The following is a 26,657-nucleotide window of genomic DNA, read 5'->3' as shown; positions in this document are numbered from 1 at the left end:
TTCACCAAGGATACAACCACACACAGGGATTCACCCATAGGTGACTGTCAGTCACCCACCTGTGAATGTAATTCACCACGTATGTGACTTACATTCACCCATGGGTGAATCCCAGTCACATATGGGTGAATTACATTCACACGTGGGTGATGATTTAAGTGTAGAAGTCTTATACTCGTGTATAACTGTAATAACCAACTCATTCATATTTTTCTAACATGATAAGTTCTACTCTAACAAGCTTATTCAACTGATGATAAATTTCAAGTATATCAAGATTTGACTTTCAATTTATCTAGAATGATCACAACATCCGTGTTTGGAATAACTTTCAAAAGGGGGTGATTAAACTAAAAACATTATTATTTCTTATTCCTCTGGTTTTTCTTAGCTTGAGCCAATAACCTCTTATTTGATCGTTCTTCCTTTTTCTTAGCCTGCTCCTCCTTTCTTAATTCTTCTTTTTCAAAAGCCTTATCATACTTAGGGTCAACTTCTTCCTCATAAGTTTTAACTCTTTCATAACAATAAATTTCCCATTGTAAATCAGTCATACCTTTTTTTTTCACCTAGGAGTTTGATACGCTGGACCAATGACTCGGATATTTGACATGATGAGCCATATAAAGTGACTGCACTTGACTTATGTTCGACTACATTACCTTCAGCATCATAAGCTATTGAGGATGTAGTATAATGCGGAATCTGACAAAAAAATTAGTTCTTTCGAATCTTCCAATGATCATAAGAAAAAAAACTCACTGTGCTATCCCATAACAGATCATACATACCATTACAAACCCCCAAGACCACCTCAACACCAAAATCATCTACACAAAATCTTGACCCAACAAGTTTCCCAAGCTTAACCATCTTCCCCCCAACTTGAACCCCCTTCTCCATATCATACGGCTGTCCACTAGCTTTAATAATCATGCCCCACATCCCAAACGCATATCTGGTATGATCTTTATCAGTATGAGAATGGTTACAAAACCCTTCACATGTTACAACCAGGTTTGACGCAAATACTAGTCCATTCTGTGTATTTTCCCATGCCAAGGAATCAAAACCTGGGATATTTGCTTGAATTCCGAGTGCAAGATTGGTTTTGAACACAGAGAGGGATAAAGATGAAAATTGTTCCGCCCAGAAATCACGAATCTGATGAAATTCAATCATCCTTTCTTTGTCCGTAAGAATTCGTCCAATATTTGCTGAAGTAAATGCGCTTATACAATAAGGCCCTAGAACAATTCATACAACATTTATTAAGAACCCATCTTTCTTATTAGTTAATAAGCTTCAGATGTTAAGATGAAATCATTTACCAGCGGTTTTGCCTTTCTCACAACCCCCTCTCCAACCACAACAGCCCATCCATCCACATATCATATTTTCATCATCATGTTCACCTTCTTCTTTATCATGATGTTTAAGAGAACAATGTATCTTGCATTGATTTCTAGCACGTGCATGTTGGAAAGTAGTAGATACCGATTGATTATACTTCTCTCTAAGAGAGCTATTCATGTCTTTAAATGGGGTACAACGAACCACCATTACAATTGATAGATCCTTTCTATTAATCACCACCACCGTTCCAGTTTGAATCTTGAGGATTTTTCGTTCGGGTTGTTCAGGTTGGTCTTGTAGACTATAACGAAATACAAACTTAGTATCCATTGGTAATCCAAGATCCTGAATAAGTTTCCTTTTCAATTCAGTTCGCTTGGCATGATTACGAGTATAAGAGTTGCCAAGAGCCTTCTCCTTCCGATATTTGTTCTTGCATTTATAGTAGCTTGCGCAAGTTTTCGATTTGAAACTGGATACCTTCACCCCCGCATTTTGTTTCCTTTGTTTACTTCTGGAACGAGTCATCTTACTTTGAACTTGAAGGTGAGTAAGTTCAAATTTCCCCCTTTAGAATCTAGTAAGATACTTAGTGTTTGAATCGGTTTCACGCTTTAACAGCTAGTAGCTAGCTAAAATTTAAGACAGATAAATAGATTCTTAGCTGGTAATCCTTAGACGATGATTCATTATAACTTACCCTAATATTAAAATTCAATTGATCTTTATAAAGATCAAAAATCGAAGCGTTCGAATCGAAATGCTGAGAGCTAGTAGAAGAGAACAAATATCAGCTATTGATCGGGAGATCAAATTGTAAAATTTGATCTCTTCTTGACTTACCCTCAGATTAGAATCAGAAGCTTAGAAATATCTAAACTTCTCCTCGCAGTTTCGCACTATAGCTTAAGAGCAAGTAGTCGGTATAATCTTGAAACCTTCGATTTGAAAGGCTGAGAGCTAGTAGAGATTCATCAAATCTTAGCTATCCATTGACAGATCAATAATAAAGAGTGTGAAGGATATTAACTTACCCTCAGATTAGAATATGAAGTTTATCAATATCTAAACTTCTACTCAGAGTTCAAGACTACAGCTTAGAAGCTAGTCTTGATTATAATTTTGATGGCTTCGATTTGCAACGGTGAGAGCTGGTAGAAGAGACCGATTGTTAGCTATCGATCAACATATCCAGAATACAGAGCTTCTTCCATAATGACTTACCCTCCAATTCGATTCTGAAGTCTAGAAATATCTAAACTTCTACCTCAGGACTGAGCCTACAGCTTAAGAGCCAGTCTCAAATATAATCTCCAACCTTTCGATTTGAAAGTGTGAGAGCTAGTAGAGATAGATTGATTCTCAGCGATCGATCCACAGATAGCAGCGATCGATTCACAGATCAATAATAATGGATACCTAATCAAATTTGCCTACTGAAGACTTAGCACTCGAACAATCCATCCAATTGGTAGGTCAAGTGTTGAAAGCTTACCTGAAGATGTTCAATCTGAAGTTAATCAGAATCGAAAGTCGAGAGTTGGTATTGAATTTGGATGGAACTTGGTGATAATAGATGATCAATTTGATTGAGTCAACCTTGCAAGATTCCCTGGACAGTAGGCTGAATTCTCCCGGTTCGTAGTACGGAGTCCGACAACGAGGAGAAAACAGCTACTAACTGTTGGGATGCAATTAAAGTCGAGTTGCTTGAGGCCAGTTGTCTTTGGAATGTTTGAAAGCAGAAAATCGTAAGTCTTGTGGTTTCATCTTGAAGAATTTTTCTCTGACTACGAAAAACAAATGGTAACCCTCAATACAGAGGTTAGGGTAGACATAACCTCTGTATGCTACCCGACCTTTAGGGTGGACATAACCTAGGATGCTACCCGAACTACGTTCGAAAATCAATCATTACCGAACTCACGAAACCATTTGTGGTAGATTCATAAGGAGTAGCATGGGCTCCGCTTTGTAAAATGGTCTTACCTTTTTTACGTTTGATTAAACGTAAATAAACAAAATGATGTGAAAAGATCATTTCATTATCATCAATAATAAAATCTTTGGATTTTATTCAATTTATTTCGAGGAAGAAGTCTTAATGAAGCAAGATTTAAAGTATCATCAAATTGAGCTAAAAAGAACATTTTATTGAGACTGAAGAAGAATTAAATTTAGCTAAAAGTTTAGATAAATTTAAGATTAAAGACAGTCATGTGTATTTAGATGCAAGTATTAAGTTTTGATGGTGACATTGTTAAATGGTGAATCTGCTTATTATTAAATAAGCAGAAGCAATATGAATTGGCTGAATTTAAGTTTAATGCTTATTATTAAACAAGTAGAAGGAATATGAATTGGCTGAAATTAAGTTCCTTCTACATGATTACACTTTAAAGTAATGTGTAATCATCTTATATTGACCTGGAGCATGGATACCTGATTATATAGCAATTGAAATTTTCCCTCAAAACTTTTGCTTTGTGTGCAGACCAAGCCAAAGGTAACCTGATATTTTTACTGTATGACTCACCTTGCACATAATCAGGATCAAGTTCCTGATTAGAAAATGTTGATTCCACATTTTTTGATGCATAGCTTATGACAAATGTATCTTTTCACCACAACTTTTGCATATTCCACCCCACCCAAAAAGTAAGTGTATATTTGGAATCAGGGACCTTTATTTACCCTGTGACAAACCTTTCACATCATCCGGAACAGGTTGTGATTGGAAACTTGAGTATGATCATGTTTTGACCAAGTAACACACATACCTGAAAACAAATGTATGTTTTCACCACAACTTTGTCATATTCCACCCCACCCAAAAAGTAACTGTACATTTGGAACCAGGGACCTTTATTTACCCTACGACAAACCTTTCACATCATCCGGAACACGTTGTGATTGGACAATTGAGTATGATCATGTTTTGACCAAGTAACACCCATACCTGAAAACAAATGTATGTTTTCACCACAACTTTGGCATATTCCACCCCACCCAAAAAGTAACTGTACATTTGAAACCAGGGACCTTTATTTACCCTACGACAAACCTTTCACATCATCCGGAACAGGTTGTATACGGGCAAAGGTCTCATCAACAAAATTTGATGAAACCTAAATTCCAAATGTGAGTTTCCAGTTCACCTTTTAAAATTGCACATATCCCTAACCCTAAGTGAAGAGTTGGAATCCTGCACATTCAGTTAAACCATGTGCAGGATTCCAACTCTTCCGGAAAAGGCTCAAATTGGGAAATTGGCTAATCAACATGTTTTGACAAATACCAGAATGCAGATGGAAAATTACACTATTACTCTTCCTTTCAAATAATGAGAGTCTTCATTATTTGAAATAATGTTCCTTCATATATACACGGTGGGCAAACTTCCAGACCCATGGACAAGGCTCATGTGGTCAAAATCGCTCATCAACGGCATTCACACCAGGGTGAATCCCAATGCACACCACGGTGAATTTGATTTGGTGAACAACCTGCAACATAATCCGGAAAAGTTCATATTTGACTGAATCTTTGGCTGCCATTCATTCACCCCCAGGTGAATGTCAGTGCACTAGGGTGAATTTGAAATTCACACCAGTTTGAAGCAGTATCACACTTGAATGTACATGTATCAATTCTTCAAGACTCATGGGTTAAGAATGAGAAATGAGAAATCAGACAAATCACGTACTAAGTTCTGTAGGATTTCATCATACTCATTTCAATTGTACCAAAGGAAAATACAAAACATAGATATTGTAAAGATGTATGTTGTAGAATTTTAAATAAGATTGAAAAACAAGCATTTTCATCCGTCCACATCAATATCACCAAAGCCATTCCACTCCTCCTCCTCCAAAGTCTCCATCATATCATCTTCAAGATCATGATCATTATCCTGGGTCATCATAACTTGAACATCAGTATCATCATTCAACTCGTTACCTAAGGTTTCTAAATCCGCCACATGTGAGTTAGGTGTCACCTTTTCCATTCTGAATAGGTTCTTCTTCACATCACTCAGCCACAGACTCCTACGACTGTTCATTCCATTAAAACCTAGCTTCAAAACATCTTTTGGAAGGGTTGAACCCGGCAATTGGACCACTTTGATGTTGTAAGTTTTGAGTAAGAGTGATTCTGGGTCGGGACAACGTGGAAAGCCTTGTTCTTTCCCAGTAAGCGCACCTGAGGAACATAAGACACCCAAGTCAGAAGAAAGGAACAAAGAATACCAGTTTAAGTAATTGGCTCGTACTGAAACTGGCTCGTAGCAATAGAGCAAGGTTGCTCTTGACTTTATCACCAGCATCAGGTTTCCGGGCCTTTTCACTGGTCGACATAACATTTCCGCCAATAGTTTGAGCTACCACCTCCGCAACCGAAAGGCCTTGAGCTCGTGCTCCAAATACCGTGGCGAAGTTGCTTTTCTTATTGACATATATTCCCATTTCTTCGTGTGTGGTGAACTCTCGACACCAGCCTGGGGCCGCGTTGGAACTCTCGCTTGAAGCATAAGTGCTACAAGCCAGGAGATAATAAGCAAAATTCATATTGTTCGATTCGTTTTCTAACTGTGAAAGAAAGAATAAAGCCCATAAGAAACAGGAAGAAAAGAATCATGAAAATCTCATATAACTTACCTGAGAGTGAATACGCTCTATACATTTCAGTGATTGACGGTTGTAATCGGGTAAGCTGGGTCCTTGAGGTATGCCAGCTGAAGCCTTCGCAAAATCCTTTGCCACCTTTGATTTATTTACAACCTCGTCGTACAAAACTTGAGCCTCAGCTAGTTCTGTGGCATTGAGAGGAAATGTGTCTTCATCTTCATCTTCGTCGTTGGTATCTTCTTTAGGAGGTGGAGCAAGACCAGAAAGACGGTAAAAGACTGAGGGATGAAAAATTTCTTGTACTTCGTCCGGAAGAGCAGTCCAGATCTTTCCCAGGTCACGGTTCCTTTTGGCCAGAATGCCTTTGACTCCTTTAGGTGGCACTACATATACAAATATGGGGTACAAATTATGAGCATGGCTTCAAAGTCCGTGATTGGAATGATGGTTGGTGTTTTACTTACTTGGATGGTTATCAATCTCCTTACTGTACCTTTTCCATAATTGATATCCTCCAGTTTTTCGCCGTCCTCGAAGCTCACCTCTGTAGAAATAGATTTGAATGAGTGAAATAGGAGAGTTATGGGACATATTGGTTTGAACTTACAGTGCCTTTTCAAGGGTAAATTCACTGATGTTTCCCATAAGTGCAAGCATAGCCTTCTGGTGTTTGTATATTTTACGGATAGCTTGAGCTTCCTTCAAAATCTTGGGTGGTACTGCTGTACCCTTTTTAATCTGTGATCGTTGTTGTACGGCTATACGATGGGGTGGCCATTCGTCCAGTTTGCTCTTATAATTATCGAGAGTCGGTAATAAGACTTGTTCTCCATCATTAGGGGCATGTTCTGGTTCGATCGGGACAGTGGTTTGTGCAAGTCGTTGTCACGAGATTCGATTCGAAGCTCGCCGATTCGTTGGTTCTGGACTCGCCTGAAACTGATTGTTGAGACGTCGCATGAGGTCATCATCTTCGACTTCTTCATCTTCATCGGTAGGTTGAATATTGGTGCTGGATCGAGTGGGTTGGAGTTGAAGTTGAATGTCGGGGTCAGAATCATTTTCATGTGAGTCATCTTCAGAATTTTCTTCGTCTTCAGTATGATATTCATCATCGCTAGTATCATCTGCGACTTGACTGGTTCGGCGACGTCGTTTGAGTGTATTTGAGTTCGATTTCGACGTAGAAGGCTTTACCATCTGCTTGCGTTTTCGTCCGGTTGGAGTCAAGGAAGTCGAGTCAAAAGACGGTGTACGAATGGAACGCAGGTTCCTAGCACTTGGACGTGCCAGAACTGGTGCAGTAGAGGGTGGAGCGCCTCGAGAGCGGTACCGGGTGTAGGAGGGCATGGGTTGGTGATCGAAGTTGTTTATAGGAGATGATGGAACAATTAGATGGGGAGTCAAATGTCGAAGAGGTGGAGGACGAAGAAAAAACTTTCAAAAACCAACTGTATCAAGAAACAATACAGTTACAACCCGGTGAAATACTAATGGGGCATAGTATTTCAAAAATGGGGTACACATTCAAGGTGTGTCTCTGTACATACAGGAATCCCACACTATTGTCAGACTACCACCGGTGAGAAAGGAAATGGTTGGGGGTGGCTTAACCCGTCACTCTGTTAGTGATGGGTCTACACAATTGTATAGCCCAATTTGGAAGACAGGGACGGACCAACCACCTGTCTGTGGTTGGTCTGTGGTTGGGTCAAGGGATACAAGTGAGAGATGTTGAAAATTTTCAATTCATCTGGTATATGACTGGCCAAAAGCAGTTTAACAAATTCAACCACACGTTCCAAGACGTCTCTACCTCACAATTCAAAATCACACATTATCTCTTTCTATATTTTCATTTATGGGCAAGAAAGGCACAGCAATTCATTGTCCACTTGGTGGAAAAAAAAAAAAAAGACGAACCAAGGAAGATGCCGAAGGCTCTGCAATAATTTTTGACCAAGTTGACACGAGTGAAGCTCAATATGTCAATAAACGTCTGATTGAAATTGAAAACGCACTTAACGCGGTTCAGGAACCTTTGCAAGTGGATGGTCAACCAAACCATCACCACGACAACCTTCAAGACAACAACCCCATGGTATACGGGGATGCCTATGACGACATCAACAATTTCCTTCCTGCTCAAGAGGATGCGGCGGTCGCACCGGATCCCAATGTTCCATTTGCCACCTATGTGCAAGGATCATTCTACAGAAGCAAAAAAAAGACTGAAAATGAAAACTGGAAGAAGGCATTGCCGGATATGTTCATTACCTACATGACCTACTCGCAGGAAACTTCCCAATGGGGAGATACAAACAAATGGAACTATGATCACAACAAACAATGTTCCTGTGGTGTGGGGGACCTGAGAATGCGCAAAGTTGATATGTTAGATATTTTGGGTGAGTGGTATTTTCCTCTATGTGGAATCAATTTTCCTCTATGTGAAATCAATTCACCTCTATGTGAAATCAATTCACCTCTATGTGAAATCAATTCACCTCTATGTGAATTGAATTCACATATATGTGAAATCAATTCACCTCTACGTGACATCAATTCACCTCCATGTGAAATCAATTCACCTCTATGTGAAATCAATTCACCTCTATGTGAATTGAATTCACCTCTATGTGAATTGAATTCACCTCTATGTGAAATCAATTCACCTCTATGTGAATTCTTTTCGCCTCTATGTAAAAACAATTCACCGCTATGTGAATTCATTTCACCTCTATGTGAATTCAATTCACCTCTATGTGAATTCCTTTCACCTCTATGTGAATTCAATTCATCTTGATGTGAACTGAATTTATCTCTATGTGACTCATATTCACCCATGTGTGAATCCTATTCACCTCAATGTGAATTCCTTTCACCTCTATGTGAATTCAATTCATCTTGATGTGAACTGAATTTATCTCTATGTGACTCATATTCACCCATGTGTGAATCCTATTCACCTCTATGTGAATCCAATTCACCTCTATGTGAATTCATTTCACCTCTATGTGAATTCAATTTATCTCTATGTGAACTGAATTTATCTCTACGTAACGCATATTCACCTCTGTGTGAATTTCATTCACCTCTATGTGAATTTCATTCATATGAAGACACAGGTGTGAATGAGGCATGTTTGTGTGTAAAGTTAACATATATCCACTTGCTTTTAATGTCTCTAGAGCGGAAACAAGTAGAAATTCTATTCTGTAAATGTACCAAGGATCAAGTCCGGCTCATCAGAATGGGTTACATTGGAGGATCCCCAGTTCATCCTCAAGCCGCATACTCAATCAGGCTACTTAGGATGCATCATTCATTCTGGAAGTATTGCACTGTGAGAACCCAAGGCTTTTCGGTGGCATTGGATGAATTCCTAGACCCAGCAAATCCGCTATTATTGGTTGGAAAAACAAATCAGGCAAGTCAACCACTTGTCTGCAATCGACCATTTCAATTCAGAATGATCTAACATGTTACACATGTACCTTTTTAAGCCTCGACTTTGGCGGAAAACCCTATCTTCGGCAATTGATGCATATCAACATATGCTACGCAAGCAGAAGGCACTCACAATATGTGCATTATATCTCACCGCCTTGGATCAACTTGCTATGAACTGCCCACGATGTTTTGGGCCACTTCAAGCAAACCCGGAGCCACTGGAGAGTGATTACCACGTCTGCACTGATGGAACCTTTCAACATCGTCGACACCTTGCTGCAAGCCGGGAGTGTGAGGAAATGGAAATGGAGAATCCGCCTCTCTTCCTTGACAATCAGAAGGTTGAAGAGTGGAAGACCCGAACTGGTGGCAAAGATCCTTGTGGAGTTGGGGTAAGTCCAAATTGCGTGGCTAATGCATATGTGAATGGCATTCACATAAGTGTGAATATGAAGGACATGTGTGTTATTTTATCACGTTCAGGAGTATATCACCTATACGTGAATTAGAATCACCCATATGTGAATTGAAATCACACACATGTGATTCCTATTCACACCTATGTGAATGTCATTCACACATGGATCAGGGGTGAATGAGCTGTTGTCTAATTTGTTTTTCATTTTTTATCAGGATAACTGTTCAGCATCTCACACAGCTGCTTCAGACATACAAGGAAAATCTACGTGGAAAGGATGTGATGAAACAGGGCTTATTGGAATGGCTTGTAGGCATGATCATGTCCTGAAATTTGTCAACGTTGTTCAGAGTGGGGAGCGGTAAGGTTTCCTCTTCCACTATATATGACAGATGTGTTTCAAAGCTAAATATACTCTTTCATTACTTAGTCAGTACTTTGTGTTGGCTTTGCTAGATCAACTGTTAATAGATACAGCGGAGCCAGAAAAACCGGGTAAAAGTTTTACTGTTTTCTATGATATTGGATGTACATTTGAGAAGAGTGTTCATAATGTGATTTAATTCCTGCTTTCTCAGAGGGTCATAGATTGGTTCTTACTTTGCTTCTCAATTTTTGTTGATAGCACAAATATTTCGAGGCAGAAACGAATCGTGGGGATCTGCGCTTTGCTACAAGTGCTTTCCATGCATATGCTCACGAGTGGTCTTGTCAGCTTAAATATAATCCTAGACTGAATGTGGGCAACGGATTGTCAGATGGTGATGGTTGTGAGCGGATATGGGGAGAGAATTCACCTCTGGTAGCACCAAATAGATGTGCCACAAAGCAACATCGAGTTGATGCCATAGATTTGAAGTCAAGTCATGGAAATGAGACTCGACGCCAAAATGCAGGTATGTTTTTTTTGTACAAGATATGTAATTCAGATTTTGATGACAAGAGTTCAGTTTTCTCAACTCAGGTGAAACTGAAGACGGCAGAAAAGAGATTTTATCAGGCATCTCAGACCCTCCAAACCCTGGAAACTCAAGATCCCAGCTTCACGTATGGCTATTTTTCAGATCAGTGGAAGCGACAGAGGGAGGTCCAGCTGGCTGCAATGGAAGAACGTGGCATACAACAGAAGCTAGAGGAACATCTGGTGAAGCTTCTCGACCTGGAACAGCAGGTGAAAGATGCACAGTAAATTACACCAATTTTTTTTGGATGAGTTTTTTTGGATGAGTTTTTTTGGTTGACTTTTTTTTTTCCAGACATGAGCTTTCACGTCTTTGGAGGAAGCGCAGAGGAAATCGGACCGAAGCCGAGATGGACAAATTTCTAACATTGCCGTCTTCAATTGTCGCACTCGAAAAGGCAGTGGCTGATATCACTTTGGAGTTGGGAACACCTGAGTTCAATCGCCTTCGGGAGGCTACTGGTGAGTCCACTTTGAAAGTATTGAACATTTGTCTGCACTTTTAATTGAAATGGCAATTGAATTTATGAAGGTGCAAAAGCGGAGGCACTGATACGCGTGCGGTTGGCAAAGATGAAGCTATATGAGGCTAAGGTGGGAATAGTAGAAGCCCAAAAAAAGTGGGATAAGGGTGGTCAAGGCAAATGTGTTCAGTTTACAATTGAAAAAATTGTAGAGTGCATTCTTATGATAAATGAAAATTGTTTTTTTTGTATTGATTTCTAGGAACTAAAGCGCAGCAAGGTCTTAAAACTCTAATGACAAAGAAGCAGTTGATGTTTAGGCGGAAATGGACATCCTATGAATCTCAAGTTTCAGATTACAACTCAATTCGCCCAGTAACAAGGATGGCTTGCCCATCACTTGATGAAGCCAAAAAGCTACCATTTGAGGATATCTTCTGGAATGTGGGCGCACTTTCTCATTCTACAGAGAAGTGGGCTGTAGATCCACCCACGATTGAAGGAATCCAGGCCTTTTTACAGCATAGGAGTTGCAGTGAAGAACTACGAAGGATTGGCCGGGAAACTCAGCAGATGGTGTATCAAGCTTTGAAGACTGAAGAAAAGCTTGACGGCTTACTTGGGTTGTGTAGTAGTGGTCAGTAGTAGTATGTGTTTTGGAACAATTTGTCTTTGGTGTTCCTAATGTTTCTTAAAATCTCACAGATTATGATCCGGAAGAGTGTGGTAGACAGCTCATTGAATTGGTTCAGCCTGGGCAGCGTATATCAAAAGATGTTTGGGAAGTGAATGTGGCAGTGTTGAGATCATTGCATGATGATCTGCGTCTGAAGTATTGCAGAACTTGGATGATATGGGATGTAGATCTTGTGGGATTGCTCCATAGAACCTATCAACACACAACGTCAACAGCACAGGAAATTAGGTCATTGATCCAGCACCGGGAAGGGTTGGTAAGTAGATGTAAATCAACCTGGGAGCGTATTGTGAAAGCTCAGAATATAGAAGCAACTCCACTGGATGAGCTGGAATTGTTTGAGCAACATATGGTGCGTGGGGAGGATGACATAGGTCAGGTGGGTGACCTAGCGGATGAAGTTAATCACCTGTTCATTCTGGATGAAGTGGATGATGATGAAATGGAGGAAGACATCAATGAAAGTGGTTTGCATTAAGAATATATTTGTTAGTTTTTGGTTTTGTAAATTTTATAATCAAAGATTTTTCATCATGTCCCTTTTTTAATTCCATATCACATATGGGTGAATACATTCACCTCATGGTGTGATCATACATCACATATGGGTGAATGTTTTCACCTTGTGTGATCATATATCACATATGGGTGAATACATTCACCTCATGGTGTGATCATAAATCACATATGGGTGAATATATTCACCTCATGAAGAGATTGTTGAGGTACACCGGAACCTGATTCCCACAGGTTTGATTCTGTATCACATATGGGTGAATGTATTCACCTCATGTGATATGTAATCACATATGGGTGAATACCTTCACCTCATGTGATTTTACAAATATAAATTTGTTGGTAGTTGGTTTTGTAAATTTTATAATCAAAGGTTTTTCATCATGTCCCTTTTTTAATTCCATATCACATATGGGTGAATACATTCACCTCATGGTGTGATCATAAATCACATATGGGTGAATAAATTCGTCTCATTGTGTGATCATAAATCACATATGGGTGAATATATTCACCTCATGAAGTTGAGGTACACCGGAATCTGATTCCCACATGTTTGATTCTGTATCACATATGGGTGAATGTATTCACCTTGTGTGATATATAATCACATATGGGTGAATGTATTCACCTCGTGTGATATGTAATCACATATGTGTGATTGGTGATCATACATAGAATGTGATGTTTAAGCAACTGTGATTTGAGAGTGTCTGACTAGTAAAGATCTAGCTTCCGCACATGTGAATTTTCATCACACATGGGTGATTTAGCTTCACGTATGTGTGAATGGTTTTTGCACCGTACACCTAGGACTTTCCACAGGCTAGTGGTACATATAAATGTGGCTAGTAAGTAGTAGTGGATCTATGAGTGTGGCCATATAATTCTACGTTTGTGGTGAGTTGTTTAAAATCTTTGGTCCGACGCGTCGGGAGCGTCGGCGCGTCGGGAGCGTCGGCGCGTCGGTAGGTGAGATTCCGGACAGTGTCCGTTAGGAAATACATATTTCCTATTGGATAATATCCGAAGCGTCCAGTAGACACAGGTGAAAATTTTATGCACTTTGGGCTCCCAGCCCTTCAAAATTTGTTTTTTCTGAAAAATGAAATGCTAGTAATGTGCCTCTCAGGTGGAGCTTTCTGATGGTGTTTTCAAAGTTTAGGATTTTCAAGTAGAATTTGGATGTAGGGACAGTGGTATCTTTGGCATTTTTCCGACTTGAGTTGAACCCTGCATTGGCTAACAATGTCATTAGTCAGCTTTGCTATTTCTATGACAAACCTTTCCTCCTGTTGACTCTCATTGTTGTCTGTTCTTATTTATATTCTCCTTAGCCAATCATTGGCTGGCATTGTCACGGTCCTTTGGAGTTAGCCTCTGTTAGCCTTGCCATCATCAGACACACTTTTGAATATATAGAGTCGCTCCCAAGGACTGAATAGCGTCCTTTCTAGTTAAGCTCAGTGCTTGCTGTGGTTTTCATGTTCATGTTGATCACATCCTATTGTTCATTTTGACAATCCACTGCTCTCAGCTGCTCTCATCATCCATGCTGTGTCGTGCCTGTAAAAAAGGTGATCCCCTGCGGGGCTCCGAGGAGAGCAAACAAGATTTTCAAATTGCAGCATTTAAATTTTGAATATCGACGGATATCAAGCAGAATCTCTGACCGTCTATGTATCCTACCATTTCAATCCTTATAATTCCTTAAAGGTCTATCTTACAATGTTTGGTTATCCATTGAGAAACTTCAAGGAGGATGTATGTTTTGATGAACGACCGTATCCGCCACAAGCACTCTCAAACTCAAGCATTCAAGAACAAAAGGTTGCTGTCGCTTCAGTGTTTTGAGTCCACCTGTGCTTTGGAAGGTCTAGTAAGTGCAAAATGAATACAAACAGTCCCGGTTTCATGTCTTAACGTTGTTGGCATACCTTGGGAGGGATTCTCATCATAGGTCAATCTGTCCCGGGTGATAAATTCAAGTTGAAAAGAGCACCATAGCCCTTGAGAACCGATTGCACCGCAACAAAACACCGTCGACCAAATCAATCACTTAGCACACATCATAGATCGGAGCATTTATAAGTCCTTGGAGAGCCAGCGGGTGTCTTTACAATACAGATATACTCAGGGACCATTACAAGACATGGAGGGCGGAAACCAGATTGTGTTGAAGCATATGATCTGCCGAGGTAGAGTACGCCCAATTGCAAGCTCATGATCATCAAAACACAGAAATCGACTGGACATCAAATTGAAAATTAGTTCCACCACATAAACCTCAATTTAGCGCACATCACAGAATGGGCAGCTACAGAAGCGCTGTCAAGTAACGAAGCATAACTCGAAAAGCAACAGGTGTAAGGCGGCTAGAAAAAAAACAAGCATAAAAAGATGAGGTAGAAGGCTGAGAAAATGAGTAAGAAGAAGCTAGCATCAGGCATCCAACGATTCTCTCTCGACTTAAAGGATGTTGCACTATTGAACAAAAGTAATGATTGAGGTCAGAGCAAAGCAGCGAAGAGCTGGCAAAGCATAGAATGAGAATGAGAGACCCACAACTTTGCCACGAGTGCGTCGACCGCCACCTTTCTTGGCAAGCAGTGCGTACCAAGTCGCGTGCTCAAAAACTTCTCGGACTCCGTGACCGGACTTAGCACTACATTCGAGGTAACATTGTGCACCAATTTTTTGGGCGACGGCCATTCCCTAAAGCAATGGAAGCTGTGTTGAGAAAGGCAATCTGAGGCATGCTTTGACAGTTGTACTTACCTCGTCAGATGTTACGGGCCTTTGACTTGTTCTTCGCAACTCATCGATAGTTTTCGGGTCATTCCTATGGATGATATTGGAGACAGTCTTTGAGTCAGGCTAGCTCGATGAAAAGGAGGCAATGAGGTTGAATCCGACCTAAGATCCTTCTTACATCCTACCAAGACGATAGTTAAGCCAAGTCTGGCTCGCAGCGCTACCCAGCGCTGCAAGCCGTTTTTCTGGCAACGTAGCTCTTTGGTTTGGGTTTGAGGTTGGTAACGCTCACAGTAGCTTAGAGGACCCTTTTGGACATAAGAGTAGCTCGAAGCGTAACTTTTTCACGCTGCGCCTCGCACCGCTGCCAGCAAAAAAAAAGCTTTTTTATTTTTTAGATGATAACAAAAAAAACTCAACAAAAAAATCACAAAACAAAGCATGTAAACGAGCATAAAGAAACAAGTAATAATATTTTAAATGAGTGTTGAGAAAAGAAGAAGAAACGAGAAAGTGAAATTGAAAAAAGACAAAGGACAATCATTTAAAATAATTGATGAGAGTAATTTTTTCTGGTTTTCTTAATTAGAACCTTCTTTCCATAATCAATTACCTTGCCAACCTCGGCAAAGTCCCCAGTCAAAGGAACACCCTCTTGCATCCAAATAGTTCCACTGACTAACATTTCAACCATCCGAGGTTTCAATCCTCCTCGTTCGTCGGTACAAACCCGTCCAGCTACAGAAAAAGTACGTTCAGGAGGACTAGATGCCGCTGGCGTTGCTAGGTAGTTCCTAGCCAAAATTGATAAGACAGGATACTTTCCTGCGTGAATACAATCTTGACTGCAAGTTTGAGGGAAGATTACTCACGCGCCACCAATCCAATGCACGCTGGGGATTGTTTTGATCAGGCAATACCATTGGGTCGATTCCTTGGAGATAGCGCTCAAGTTCTTTGAGATTGCTCTCCGAAGTAACCTCATTGTAAAAATCGAGGAAGCCTGGTTGAAAGATTGATGGGGGAGATTCCACTGGAGAGGAAGTCAATGTAACTGGTTGATTGTCAGTTCGAAGGGAAGCTGCTTCATTTTCGGAGGTGAATGCCACTTGAAGTAGAGCTTCTGCTTGGTCATGTTCAGGTGAGCCTTCTCCAAAGGCGTGAGAAAAGAATCGAAGACGTTGACCAGGATGAAAGACCGCTGCAAGGACCAAAGTGTCGCATGCAAGAGCTTCGTTGAGATAAAGTTGGAGTTTCCCAAGCATCACATCCAACATTGGGTATAGGGGATCATTGTCGTGCATTTTCTTCAATCAATCATTCATTGAGGATTTGAGTTGTACATACTTCACCAATACCATGCAACCTGTCGGATGATTACCCTCCATCTCACGAGTAAGTATCTTGTATGGCTACAAAATGGTACCAAGCGATTGATATCATTATTGGAAACTTTAACAACTTGAACGACTAGATAATGAAAAATATCTTACTGTGAGAATGTCACATAAATCCCTCATACCTTGCCAATCTGCAACAGAGAAGATAACTTCTTTGAAATAGCCGTGCTTCTTTCCGTCCTTCTTTGCTCATTGCCTTTTTGAATGGACATCTGCTAGATCCTCTCTCATGACACCATCAATAAGCTGCAAGAGGGTTCACACTGGTCAATCATCAAACTTAGAGAGAATTAAGTAGAAATACACTACACACCTCTCGGGCCTCCCACATACGTTCCCAACGTTCAGCACGAATGCCCCAACGTATCCCATGGCCGGACAAAAGTGCCTTCAACTGAGGCATATTCTCTTTTTTGCGTTGACTGTTTTCTCTTGCTCAGCGTCGATTGAAGTCCGCTCGGTGGCCGCTGGATTGGGTGAGTTTTTTGTTCACGGTGTCCATCTAAAGTGATCAAAATTCAGCACAGTAACTAAATTTGATGAAACAAAAATGAAAAACAAAATCAGATTCAATTGACTTACGTCTTTACAGAGCTGCTTCATATATGTATTGCCAAGCAGGTATGCAGCCTTGCGGTGTTTGTAGTATTCAGGCTCATCTTCTTGTTCTTGATCCTCATCATGTTCAGAGTTTGAGGCTGAGTCCTTGTCGCTGTCGGAACCTGAATTGCTGTCGTCATTGCTAATGAAATCTTCCTCTTGATCTTGTTCTTCTTCATCTAACACCAACTCATCACATTCAGATCCAGCTGGTTCATCAAGGCCATCTGCTAGCTCGTCATCTTCGTCAATCACAGCCAATACTCCCACCTGTGGAAATCGACCCAAGGCACTATGTCGAATGTGCCTGGGCTTCATTCCTAGTGCGTCCAGCCCAGCTTTCACAATCAGCCCCATCTTGTGGCAGAAGCAGCGTATCGACATCGATTTTGGTTTCCAAGTGAAGTCGTGTCCAGATTTGAGGCCTTCTTCCCGGAGCTGACGTTGCAATTCTCGTCCAAGGGTGATGTTGTTGCTTCCCGAATCGGAGGCACCTGCGAGCATGTAAAAGCATAAGAGATCGAAATATGAGGACAAACTTCATGACAAGAAAAGAAAAATGATATAAAAAAGATAATGTAAACATAAATAAAGAGAACTTATCTTTTGATATAGATTGTTCTTCTTCAAAAGAGTCACCAACGGCTCAGCAAGCAGGTGGCCATTGTGATGCCACACCACTAACTTCAAGCTCAAATGGCGGACCACGTAGGTCCAGTCCTTCTTGATGTACGATACGGATGCCCCAATGAATGCGTGTAGGTTGCCTTTGACCGTCCAAACATCTTGGATTAAGCAGAATTTGCTATCCAAGTCCTGTAAGTGAAAAGAAAAGAATAAAAAGATAAAGTTAAATAAGACAAAGTGAAATGAGGAAGAGACGGAAGGAAAACTTGAATAAAAAGTGGTCTACATACTTTGAGTTCTTTTTCGATGACCAAGTCACGAAGTGATAGATATAATCGCTTGGCCTCGTCCGCCGACCACTTACGTCCAAATACTTGTGCATCCGGTGAGAGCCAATACATGATTGATTTCAGGATTGGGTCATCAATTCTTTTAAATGGTAAAGCTTGGGCTACTTGCCAAACCGCCAAACATTGATTTAGGGTCTTATTTGAAAACTTTGGAGACGAGCGAACAAAAGAGGCTAGAGAAGTTTGATGTTCTTGCTGTAGACGTTGAATACGCAGAGCTGCTTTGGTTGGAGGGAGCTTCGCACCAGCCGAGATGGCCTGGTTACGACGAGGACACCCGTGCCCAGACTTGCCGGCCTGTTTGTGACCATCACGATGGCACTTGAGGTTTGATCGGCGAGAGCTCCCGCTGACTCGAACGACTTTCTTGCACCAAAGGCATGGGTAGGATAATCCGGGTTGATCATGTGGCTATACAACTTACAAATCAGCTTTGGTTGGTAGAATATCAAACTATGAATGTAAGAAAAACTTACATCGTTTTTACCATGGGTGGGTTTTCCAAAGTAATCGTAAGGACAGTCGTACTCCTCGGGAACGGGCTGGTTTCTTTTTCTCTTCCTGATTTGTAAGTTTTCTTCATCAGAATCTTGTGCAAGATCCACTTCGGGCGGACCCAATGGAATGGGTCTGGGCACGGGTTGCTTTAGCAACTTCAGGTTTACGCTTGTACTGCCATGCGGCAAGGGTTCATTTGTGCGCATGTGATAGAGAGAAACTGACGCGAAATGAAAAGAACTGAAAGAGAACAGTGAGATAGAAAAGCGTGAAACTGGATGAGACCTGAACAGAGTGTGAGCGCCCGTGAGTTCTGTGGGCGGCACATTATCTTTCGGTGTACAACTTTTTAAACGGCAACAACGCCTTATTGAGAATGCAGAGAACTAACAATGTAGTTAATTTTTATAACAACACCTGTTGTTTTCCGAGTTTATTTAACATAGTAAGGGTGGGTGGGAGGAAATTGAAAAATTGTATAATTTTCGAATTCTTTTGATGAGAGGAAAGTTTAGATAGGAAGAACGCGGATTGAAGAGTAACAATTTTGTTATGAGTTACTTTGAAAGGGGACAAAAGAAATTGCAAGGTGGGAACTAGGGATTCTTTATGTGATCTTTTTCCTTCACCTTGACGTCCATCCTTTGATGTGATTGTGAGATACAACGAGATCACAACTGCGAGGAGTAGACGTCAAGGTTAGGGACCCGCGTGCTTCCGCTACCCGAACCTTTCCTACCCATTCCCGTGTGTCAATACGCGTACCGACTCTCAGGAATGGGTCTGGGCACGGGTTGCTTTAGCAACTTCAGGTTTACGCTTGTACTGCCATGCGGCAAGGGTTCATTTGCGTGCATGTGATAGAGAGAAACTGACGCGAAATGAAAAGAACTGAAAGAGAACAGTGAGATAGAAAAGCGTGAAACTGGATGAGACCTGAACAGAGTGTGAGCGCCCGTGAGTTCAACCACCCGGGTAGGAGAGAGAGTTGGTGATGGTAAGATATAGAGTGGTGATGGTTGAAACCGACTTTTATGGTTGAAATGGTGTTTGAACTCTCGAGCGCCTCTGTAGGTATAAACACGAATGACATTCGTAGAGTTTGTTAACGGCACTCGCACGAAGTGCATGGAAGTTGAGAAAATGTCCGTACCTTGGATGGTGATTGCAAGATCAGCTCTTTCCAATGCTGTAGGAGAGATAGAGATCGTGTCCTATGATAAAGATACCTAGATACGGGTACTTTGTCAGCCTAAGGGTGTGGTACGGTTATCGTAGATAACTCACCCTTCGCTGCCCTCGACCGTGGCGGCCGCTACGGGTTACTACTGAGCTGCTAGCCCAAGGCTACAGTGTCAAGGTAGTATGATGGGTAAGACTGTCAGCAAGGTGTCAATCTTATAGCCGGAGCTATAGTAGGGTTTGAAGGAGTTTCAAAAGGAAGGCTCACAAGAGTGGCTCCTGGAAAATCGACTTGCTCTCCGATGGACATGCCTTCGTTTTGCGCGTAGCGTTGCGTGTTGTTGAGGTTTAGAAGTGGGTGCGTTCGGATGTAGGTTTCGAAAGCGTTGGAGGACCAACGCCCGATTTGGCGTATGGTTTGTAGGTCCATCCCACTTTCTGCAAAGGCGGTAGCTCCTCCTGCTCGCAACGAGTGGCCGGTGCGTGACTTTTTGAATAAGTCTTGAAGGAGGTTCATGAACCACGAACGAGTTGGTTGTGATCCATCTTCGCGCATTAGGAGGATTGGTTCACATGGGAAACAGCGGTCCCTCCAGACTGTGTAGTGCAAGATTGTTTTCACGGGGCAGGAGGGATCCTTAGGCCGGTTGGTGATGGAAACGGGCGTGCTAGTGTATGTTGAGTCGGATTTGTGGTAGGGCAGATTGTAGCAGGCTACTGTTCCGCAAATGGAGAACACTAAGGACAACCGACGGATCGATTTCCTTGGGTCCTGGAATTGTACCGAATCCGGAATGGTCAGTTCGCCGAGCCTGTGTAGGGCGGAGAACCCAAAGGCCACGATGGCGTTGAAAAGAGCGTCGTCGAAGGTTTTGTTGAAGTAGTCGCTGCAGATTTTCACATCGCGCATGGTCATGGCGTTGGCCTGGACCAACGGTAAAGAGAAGCCCTTGCAGCAACCCCGGACTGATTGCTTTACTTTTTCTGAGTGGCGGGCTCGGTCGACGTCAGGAAATTCAGACCGCATGACGTGTGCGACGCCAGTAAGGTACTTGTTTACCGTCGTGGGTCGGAGTTCACGCGAGACAGAGGAGATGAAGTGAGCCAGTGTCGTCTCGGTCAGCTCTAAAGGGTAGTTTTCTTCTTTGCAGAATTTTTGGAATCGTTTGAACCCGGACTGGTACTTGGATTTGGTGGTTGCTTCGAGATGATTTTCAATGTCCTCTTTGTTCATAGCTTCTCGTTCTTCGAAGCTGACTGCCAGTTTATTTCGTTTTTTGGTTTTGCCCATGATAACCGGTAACGGTCGAGGCTTTTGGTTAATAGGATCAGGAAAAAAGGTGTCGTGATTTATAAGAAGGAGTTACGGTCGAGAAGAACAGAAGTGAAAAACAAAAAACAAAAAAACAGATGATCGGGAATTTAGTACGAGTCGGGAAGGAGGAAAAAATCTTTGCAATTGAAGAATGGTAGAAAAAGTTTTTTGTGATTTTATTTTTGTTTTTTTGGAGCGTTGTACTAGATGTAGTCGAGGAAAGAACGACTGTTGGCGCCTCCGACAAGTAACGATGGATCCGGTTGTAATTCGGTTACCGTTGTGTTTGGCACCAAAATTTTTGTCCTGTCGGTGTTTCTCCTGGAGATTGCGTCGGCTACTCGGTTATCGTCGGCCGATACGTGCCTGACTTTGACGTCGAGGTTGTTGTCGAGCATTAGATTGACGGCGTATTTAAAGATTATCCGAATTGAGGGTATTGGCTTATGGGAGTTGAACAGGTAGGACACTGATTCGTTATCAGTGAAGATCAGGGCTTTTTTGGCTTTTAATCCAACGGAGAGTTTGATTGCCAACGTTACCGCTAGCAGCTCGGCCCAGTAGATGTCACGGGCCGGGGGAGGCAGGGTGTGACACCAGCCTGATGCTGAAGCCGGTCGCCAGATGCCCAAACCGCTGGGACAAGCGTCGCAAAAGAAGACGCAGTCTGCAGCTCGTAGCGGCCAGTGTAGGGTTTTTAAGATGAGACGGCCTTGCCATTGTTCCAGTGCATCGGCCAACCAGTTGAGGTCGTCTTTGTTGGTCCGGTTGAGTGGGATGTGGGCTCGTTTTAAAGTTTTCCCTGAGGTTTTGTCCCAAGACGACTGGAGAGCCCATCTTCCCAGAGGGAAGATATTGAGGGCCCAGTTGGCCCAGCCTGTAAGGCGTTGCCATTCCACCAAGGGGTGGGAGATCTTCGATGTGAAGGATCTGAGCCTCTTGATCAGTTCAGATCTTTTTTCTTCGGAGAGTGAGATTGAAAGGTCTCTGGTGCAGATTGTATGCCCGATGATTTCGAGCGTAGGCCCGGAGAGTTGCTTCTCCCAGGCCCACGGAATTCCTAACAAGTTGAAAAGGTGTAGGAATTTCGCTTGGTTGATTGGGATTTGTTGGCCTTTGAACAGGACTACTTCGGATGCCAAGCCAACCCCCCAGGAGTCATCCATGTAGGAGTTAAGGCCTTTGATTCCGAACTTGTGAAAAGCAATCCAAAGAACGAGGGAAAAGAATGAGCACCATAGTTTGGGAGAACTAGAGCATCCAAAATTCACATTCCTGTCGCAATGGTATGCGTTGCCGATTTTCACAATCTGGCGGAGCTGCCACTGGCGGTGCGCTGATAGGACGCGGAAAGCGCCGTCGACGTCTGATTTCCATAGGATCATTACGTGGTTTGAGTGACGGTGAAGAATCAAACAGGGTATGAATGAGGCGATGGAGTCGAGGTCGATTTTTATTTTCTCTTTATTGATGAGGTCGTTTGGTGATGGGTGGCCGAAAGACATGTTGGTACATGTCCTGACTTTTCCCGAGTTCGGGTTGGTGGCTAGGCAGAGTGGGGAGGCTTTCATGCCCGGTAACAGCGTGTAGAACGGAGGGGAGAATCTCTTCATGGAGACTTCTTTATCCCTGTATTTTTCGAGGGTGCGCTCGGCGTCGATTCCCGAGACGTGGTTGCCCGGGTCGACTATGTCGTTGGAAGGTAGAGAGGATAGAGGCCAGAACCCTTCGGACAGGCCCAGCAGGATTGATTGTACGAAGGGTTGGTTCGGATGGTCGGTGAGTAGGGACGAGAACTTTTTCTTGTTGATGGGGCAGGTGATGTCGAACAGGTCCGGCCTGCGTTTGATGGCATATGCTGCCAGGGGATCGGATGAGAGGGGCGGCGCCGGCGGCAAAGGCTCAGCCTTTAGCGAGGATTCCACAGAGGCTGAAAACCCGTCAGCCAATATGTCGATTTTGAGTCCTCGTAGATACCGATGTCCGCTTGGCTCATTTGTGTTCTTGGCTTCCTTGATGAGTGCCATTGCATCCATCTTTGTTGCGGAGATTGTGAATGCGCTCGCACTCAGCGTCTGTATGGGGACAGACGCCAAGGTTCCAATTGTTGCAAATTTGATCACCCAAAGGAACGCCTTTTGCACTCTTGACCGTATAGTTTGGTTTGCGGCGTCGACCTTTGGGTTTGGAGTCTTTGGAGTTTTTTGCGGGTGCTGATGATTGGTATGATGATGGCTGAACGGAAACTCTTGCACCGGTCGCGTTAGAGGTTTCCGCGCGGTGTGATTTTGAGAATCGACTGGCTGCGCTATAGAGCACGCGGTTGTCAATTCCCCGTAGGCTGTCGTGAGCGTATTCACCCCATACAAGCCACGGGCGGGAAGAAAACTCCTTGCGGAGCTCGACATCAAAGTCCTGGACATCTTCCCAGTTAACTTTAGCTTGGAAGAGTCCTGGCAGACCAAATATGTAATCGAAATATTTTTTGATGGAGTTGGCCGCCGGAGGGTAGGCTGCAATGTAGGCGTGTCGCAGGACTGACATGAGGTCCTTCCAGTGGTTGTTATTGTTGATTTCCTTAGGTGTCGCTCCGTCGATGCTTTTAAGTTTTCCGGAGTCGTTGACTTTGAGAAAGGATTCGGCAGGGCTGTTGGTGGACACTTCGCCATAGAGCTTGCGTAGGTCGACGAAGTTGTATTCCAACAAGTCTTTTGTGAGTGAGTTGTGCCAATTTGGTGGACAATTTCCACACGAATTAAACAAGGAAACATATTTTTTAATGTTGGATTTGTAGAGCAAGGCGATTTTTTGAATTTCGCGAGAGAGGGGAGAGAATGCCTCGGGGGAGAGATGTTCATTGTGAGCCAAGAATGGCGCCACAGTATCATCGACCTCCCCTTCGGAACCAGAGGTGGCTGGTGCCCCAGAGACAGCTGGTGCTGGGGGGGGGTGTGAACCCCCCATCCGAGGAAGAGCTCGACGAAGAGGACAGAGGAGACGAGTATCGTCTTTTACTTGGTCTTGGAATTTTTGGCAAAGTTGGCTTGTCTTCCGGGAGCGTCGACTTGGGGGCCATCCTGGCGAACAAGCTGCTGCCGGACTGCGTGACCGGCAGTTGATTCTTGGAGCTACTGGCGGCGCCTTGGGCTGCAGGCGCGACTCTTGCCGATAGCGGTACGTTAGGTAGATTTGCGCTGCTCCCATCGTTGTTGGTTGACCGTCTTTTTCGGTGACGGCGACGGTTTTTTCCCTTCCTAGGCGAAGGAGGGGTATTGGGGGAAGGTAGCCTTGGGTTGAACGGAGGAGGAGGAGGAGATTCCGAGCCCGGCAGATTGGCCTGATAGGAGTTACCAGCCGGGAACATTGAGGTGTCTTCCGTCTCGTCAGGGAACCCGTCTTTTGTTTTGATTCCCGCTGGAAACCGTTCACCGACAAACCCTCTCGGAGGGCGATAATACTCGGCAGGAAAGGGCAATTTAACTTTCCTGCTGAGGACAATCGGTGGTTTCCCCATTGGATCCGCGTCAGGGGGTAACTCGTCGACGGTGGTGTATTCAATACGTCAATGTTTATGATCCAGGGCGATTGCCACTCTGGCCACAGCTGACCAGTGGTAGATAAAGTCTGCCGCCCGGGGGTCATAAACTTGTGCCACTTGGTTGCGGAGCTCGACCATGCTAACATGGGAACTCCCGCCTTTGACACGGTAGTCTTCGAGAATGGCATCAATAGCTTTATAGCGGTCATTGTGCGAGTTCGCTTCTGCGATCATAATCTTTTGCGATAGAGATTTCCTGGGACTCAAACGATGAGATGTTTTAACAGAACTAACGGAGGTTGAACGTTTTCTAAAGACTTGTACTAAGAGAATTTCAGTCGCAAGAAGAAAAGATTTTGATTTTTTTGAAAAATTGTATAATTTTCGAATTCTTTTGATGAGAGGAAAGTTTAGATAGGAAGAACGCGGATTGAAGAGTAACAATTTTGTTATGAGTTACTTTGAAAGGGGACAAAAGAAATCGCAAGGTGGGAACTAGGGAGTCTTTATGTGATCTTTTTCCTTCACCTTGACGTCCATCCTTTGATGTGATTGTGAGATACGACGAGATCACAACTGCGAGGAGTAGACGTCAAGGTTAGGGACCCGTGTGCTTCCGCTACCCGAACCTTTCCTACCCATTCCCGTGTGTCAATACGCGTACCGACTCTCATCAACCTGTTGATTGGGGTAATCAGAATTAAGCAGAGAAACTCCAGTAAGAAAACGAAAGATTTTCTTACTTCAACTAATGCATTGCTTTGCTCAACATCAGCAGACACTGATCGGGATCTGTTAACATTAGCCTAGTATGCAGAAAAGGGATGAGTGATGGAACAAAAATATCAGTTATTGTTTCCTATAGAATGGAAAGAAAGATGGAAAAACAGATCCTGACGTACCATTGAGGATGAAGCTTGTGAAACTGTGGTCGATTGACCTCGAGTTGGTTCACGGAGAGCTTGATCTCCCGGTAAAGAGGCTGATCGCTCACGTCTTCGGTGAACGTGGGCATCCCTCACGTCTCGGACCCCATCGAAAAGACCTCGGCGAGAGTCAGAAGATGGGGTTATCATACCTGGCGCACGTCTAGCAGGCGTGACCATACGAGATGAGCGTTAAGTAGCAGGTTGACCATGATCGGTCTCGTACCCGGTAGTCAAAAAAGAATCGATAGTAGGCTGTTTATCTAACATGTTGCAATGGATGTATTGGTAAGTTGATTTGAAATATCAAAAAGTTATAAAAAGGTTTATAAAGCAAAGGTCAGGCAACAATTATGAGATGCTGAGTCGAGTTGAGTCAAAAACGTAGGGAGAAACATACCTTTATAGTAATACCTCCAGAATTCAAAATCGGGGGTTGTTATGGTGAGAAGGGACGTGGAGAATCTACCGGCACCACATCCGAGCAAAGAAAGATCTTGCCCCATTCCGTTGGAGTTCGATCCGGATTGGATGGTGGTATTGGAATGGTGGTATTGGATTTTGGTATTGAGGTAATACTGCTGGCTTGAGGTAATTGATTGGTGGCTGATGGCTGATCGAAATCGAAGGTATGTGTACTTTTAGGCTTACTAGCCAAATCAGCGGCGGGCGCCGCACATCTCCTTCCCAAGAGATTTCTTAGACTTTCACACAGATCCCAGTTTCACAACAGGTGTGATACATAGCGCATCTACAGTTGAACTTAGGTTTTTGAGTCCAACAAAAATTGCTTCTTCAATGTAGACACATCTGACACTCAGCACCACAGTCAGTAACCTGCCGCTCATACTCAAAGCACCAAACTTCCAAGTTAAAAAGTGCCCTGAAAGAATGTGGAGTTGTGCTCAGTCCAGGAGATACATGATACAAGGGCCAGGTAGATTGTCGAGGAGAATGGGAAGTTCTTTTGGGCT

At 42.9% G+C, this 26,657-nt stretch overlaps 4 protein-coding genes across 4 annotated transcripts in view; 1 reads left to right on the top strand and 3 right to left on the bottom strand.

Moving 5' to 3' along the window:
- Window positions 1–5,179: 5,179 nt before the first annotated feature.
- Window positions 5,180–6,641, bottom strand: MELLADRAFT_89517 (uncharacterized protein; the record flags this gene model as incomplete). The annotated part of the gene is made up of 5 exons (XM_007412352.1): window positions 5,180–5,559; window positions 5,630–5,945; window positions 6,015–6,367; window positions 6,449–6,528; window positions 6,592–6,641. The coding sequence occupies 5 exons, from the start codon at window positions 6,639–6,641 to the stop codon at window positions 5,180–5,182; spliced, it is 1,179 nt and encodes a 392-aa protein (XP_007412414.1).
- A 228-nt stretch (window positions 6,642–6,869) lies between these two features.
- MELLADRAFT_65010 (uncharacterized protein) lies at window positions 6,870–7,334 on the bottom strand (the record flags this gene model as incomplete). The annotated part of the gene is made up of 1 exon (XM_007412351.1): window positions 6,870–7,334. The coding sequence occupies one exon, from the start codon at window positions 7,332–7,334 to the stop codon at window positions 6,870–6,872; it is 465 nt and encodes a 154-aa protein (XP_007412413.1).
- A 3,387-nt stretch (window positions 7,335–10,721) lies between these two features.
- On the top strand, window positions 10,722–11,575 carry MELLADRAFT_89516 (uncharacterized protein; the record flags this gene model as incomplete). The annotated part of the gene is made up of 5 exons (XM_007412378.1): window positions 10,722–10,751; window positions 10,801–11,040; window positions 11,119–11,278; window positions 11,349–11,488; window positions 11,543–11,575. 5 exons carry the CDS (start codon window positions 10,722–10,724, stop codon window positions 11,573–11,575), a joined length of 603 nt encoding a protein of 200 aa, XP_007412440.1.
- A 3,387-nt stretch (window positions 11,576–14,962) lies between these two features.
- The window catches only part of MELLADRAFT_89515 (uncharacterized protein), a gene marked incomplete at both ends in the record, with an annotated part of 12,198 nt that continues 503 nt past the window's right edge, over window positions 14,963–26,657 (bottom strand). The window contains 4 exons of the mRNA XM_007412350.1: window positions 14,963–14,977; window positions 15,059–15,208; window positions 15,272–15,335; window positions 15,410–15,454. Coding sequence (XP_007412412.1) covers window positions 14,963–14,977; window positions 15,059–15,208; window positions 15,272–15,335; window positions 15,410–15,454 — 274 coding nt within the window. The remainder of the gene's footprint in view (window positions 14,978–15,058; window positions 15,209–15,271; window positions 15,336–15,409; window positions 15,455–26,657) is intronic.

This window comes from Melampsora larici-populina (genome assembly GCF_000204055.1).
Source record: "Melampsora larici-populina 98AG31 unplaced genomic scaffold MELLAscaffold_30, whole genome shotgun sequence".
Taxonomy (NCBI): domain Eukaryota; kingdom Fungi; phylum Basidiomycota; class Pucciniomycetes; order Pucciniales; family Melampsoraceae; genus Melampsora; species Melampsora laricis-populina.
This window is presented reverse-complemented; position numbering and strand designations above follow the sequence as displayed.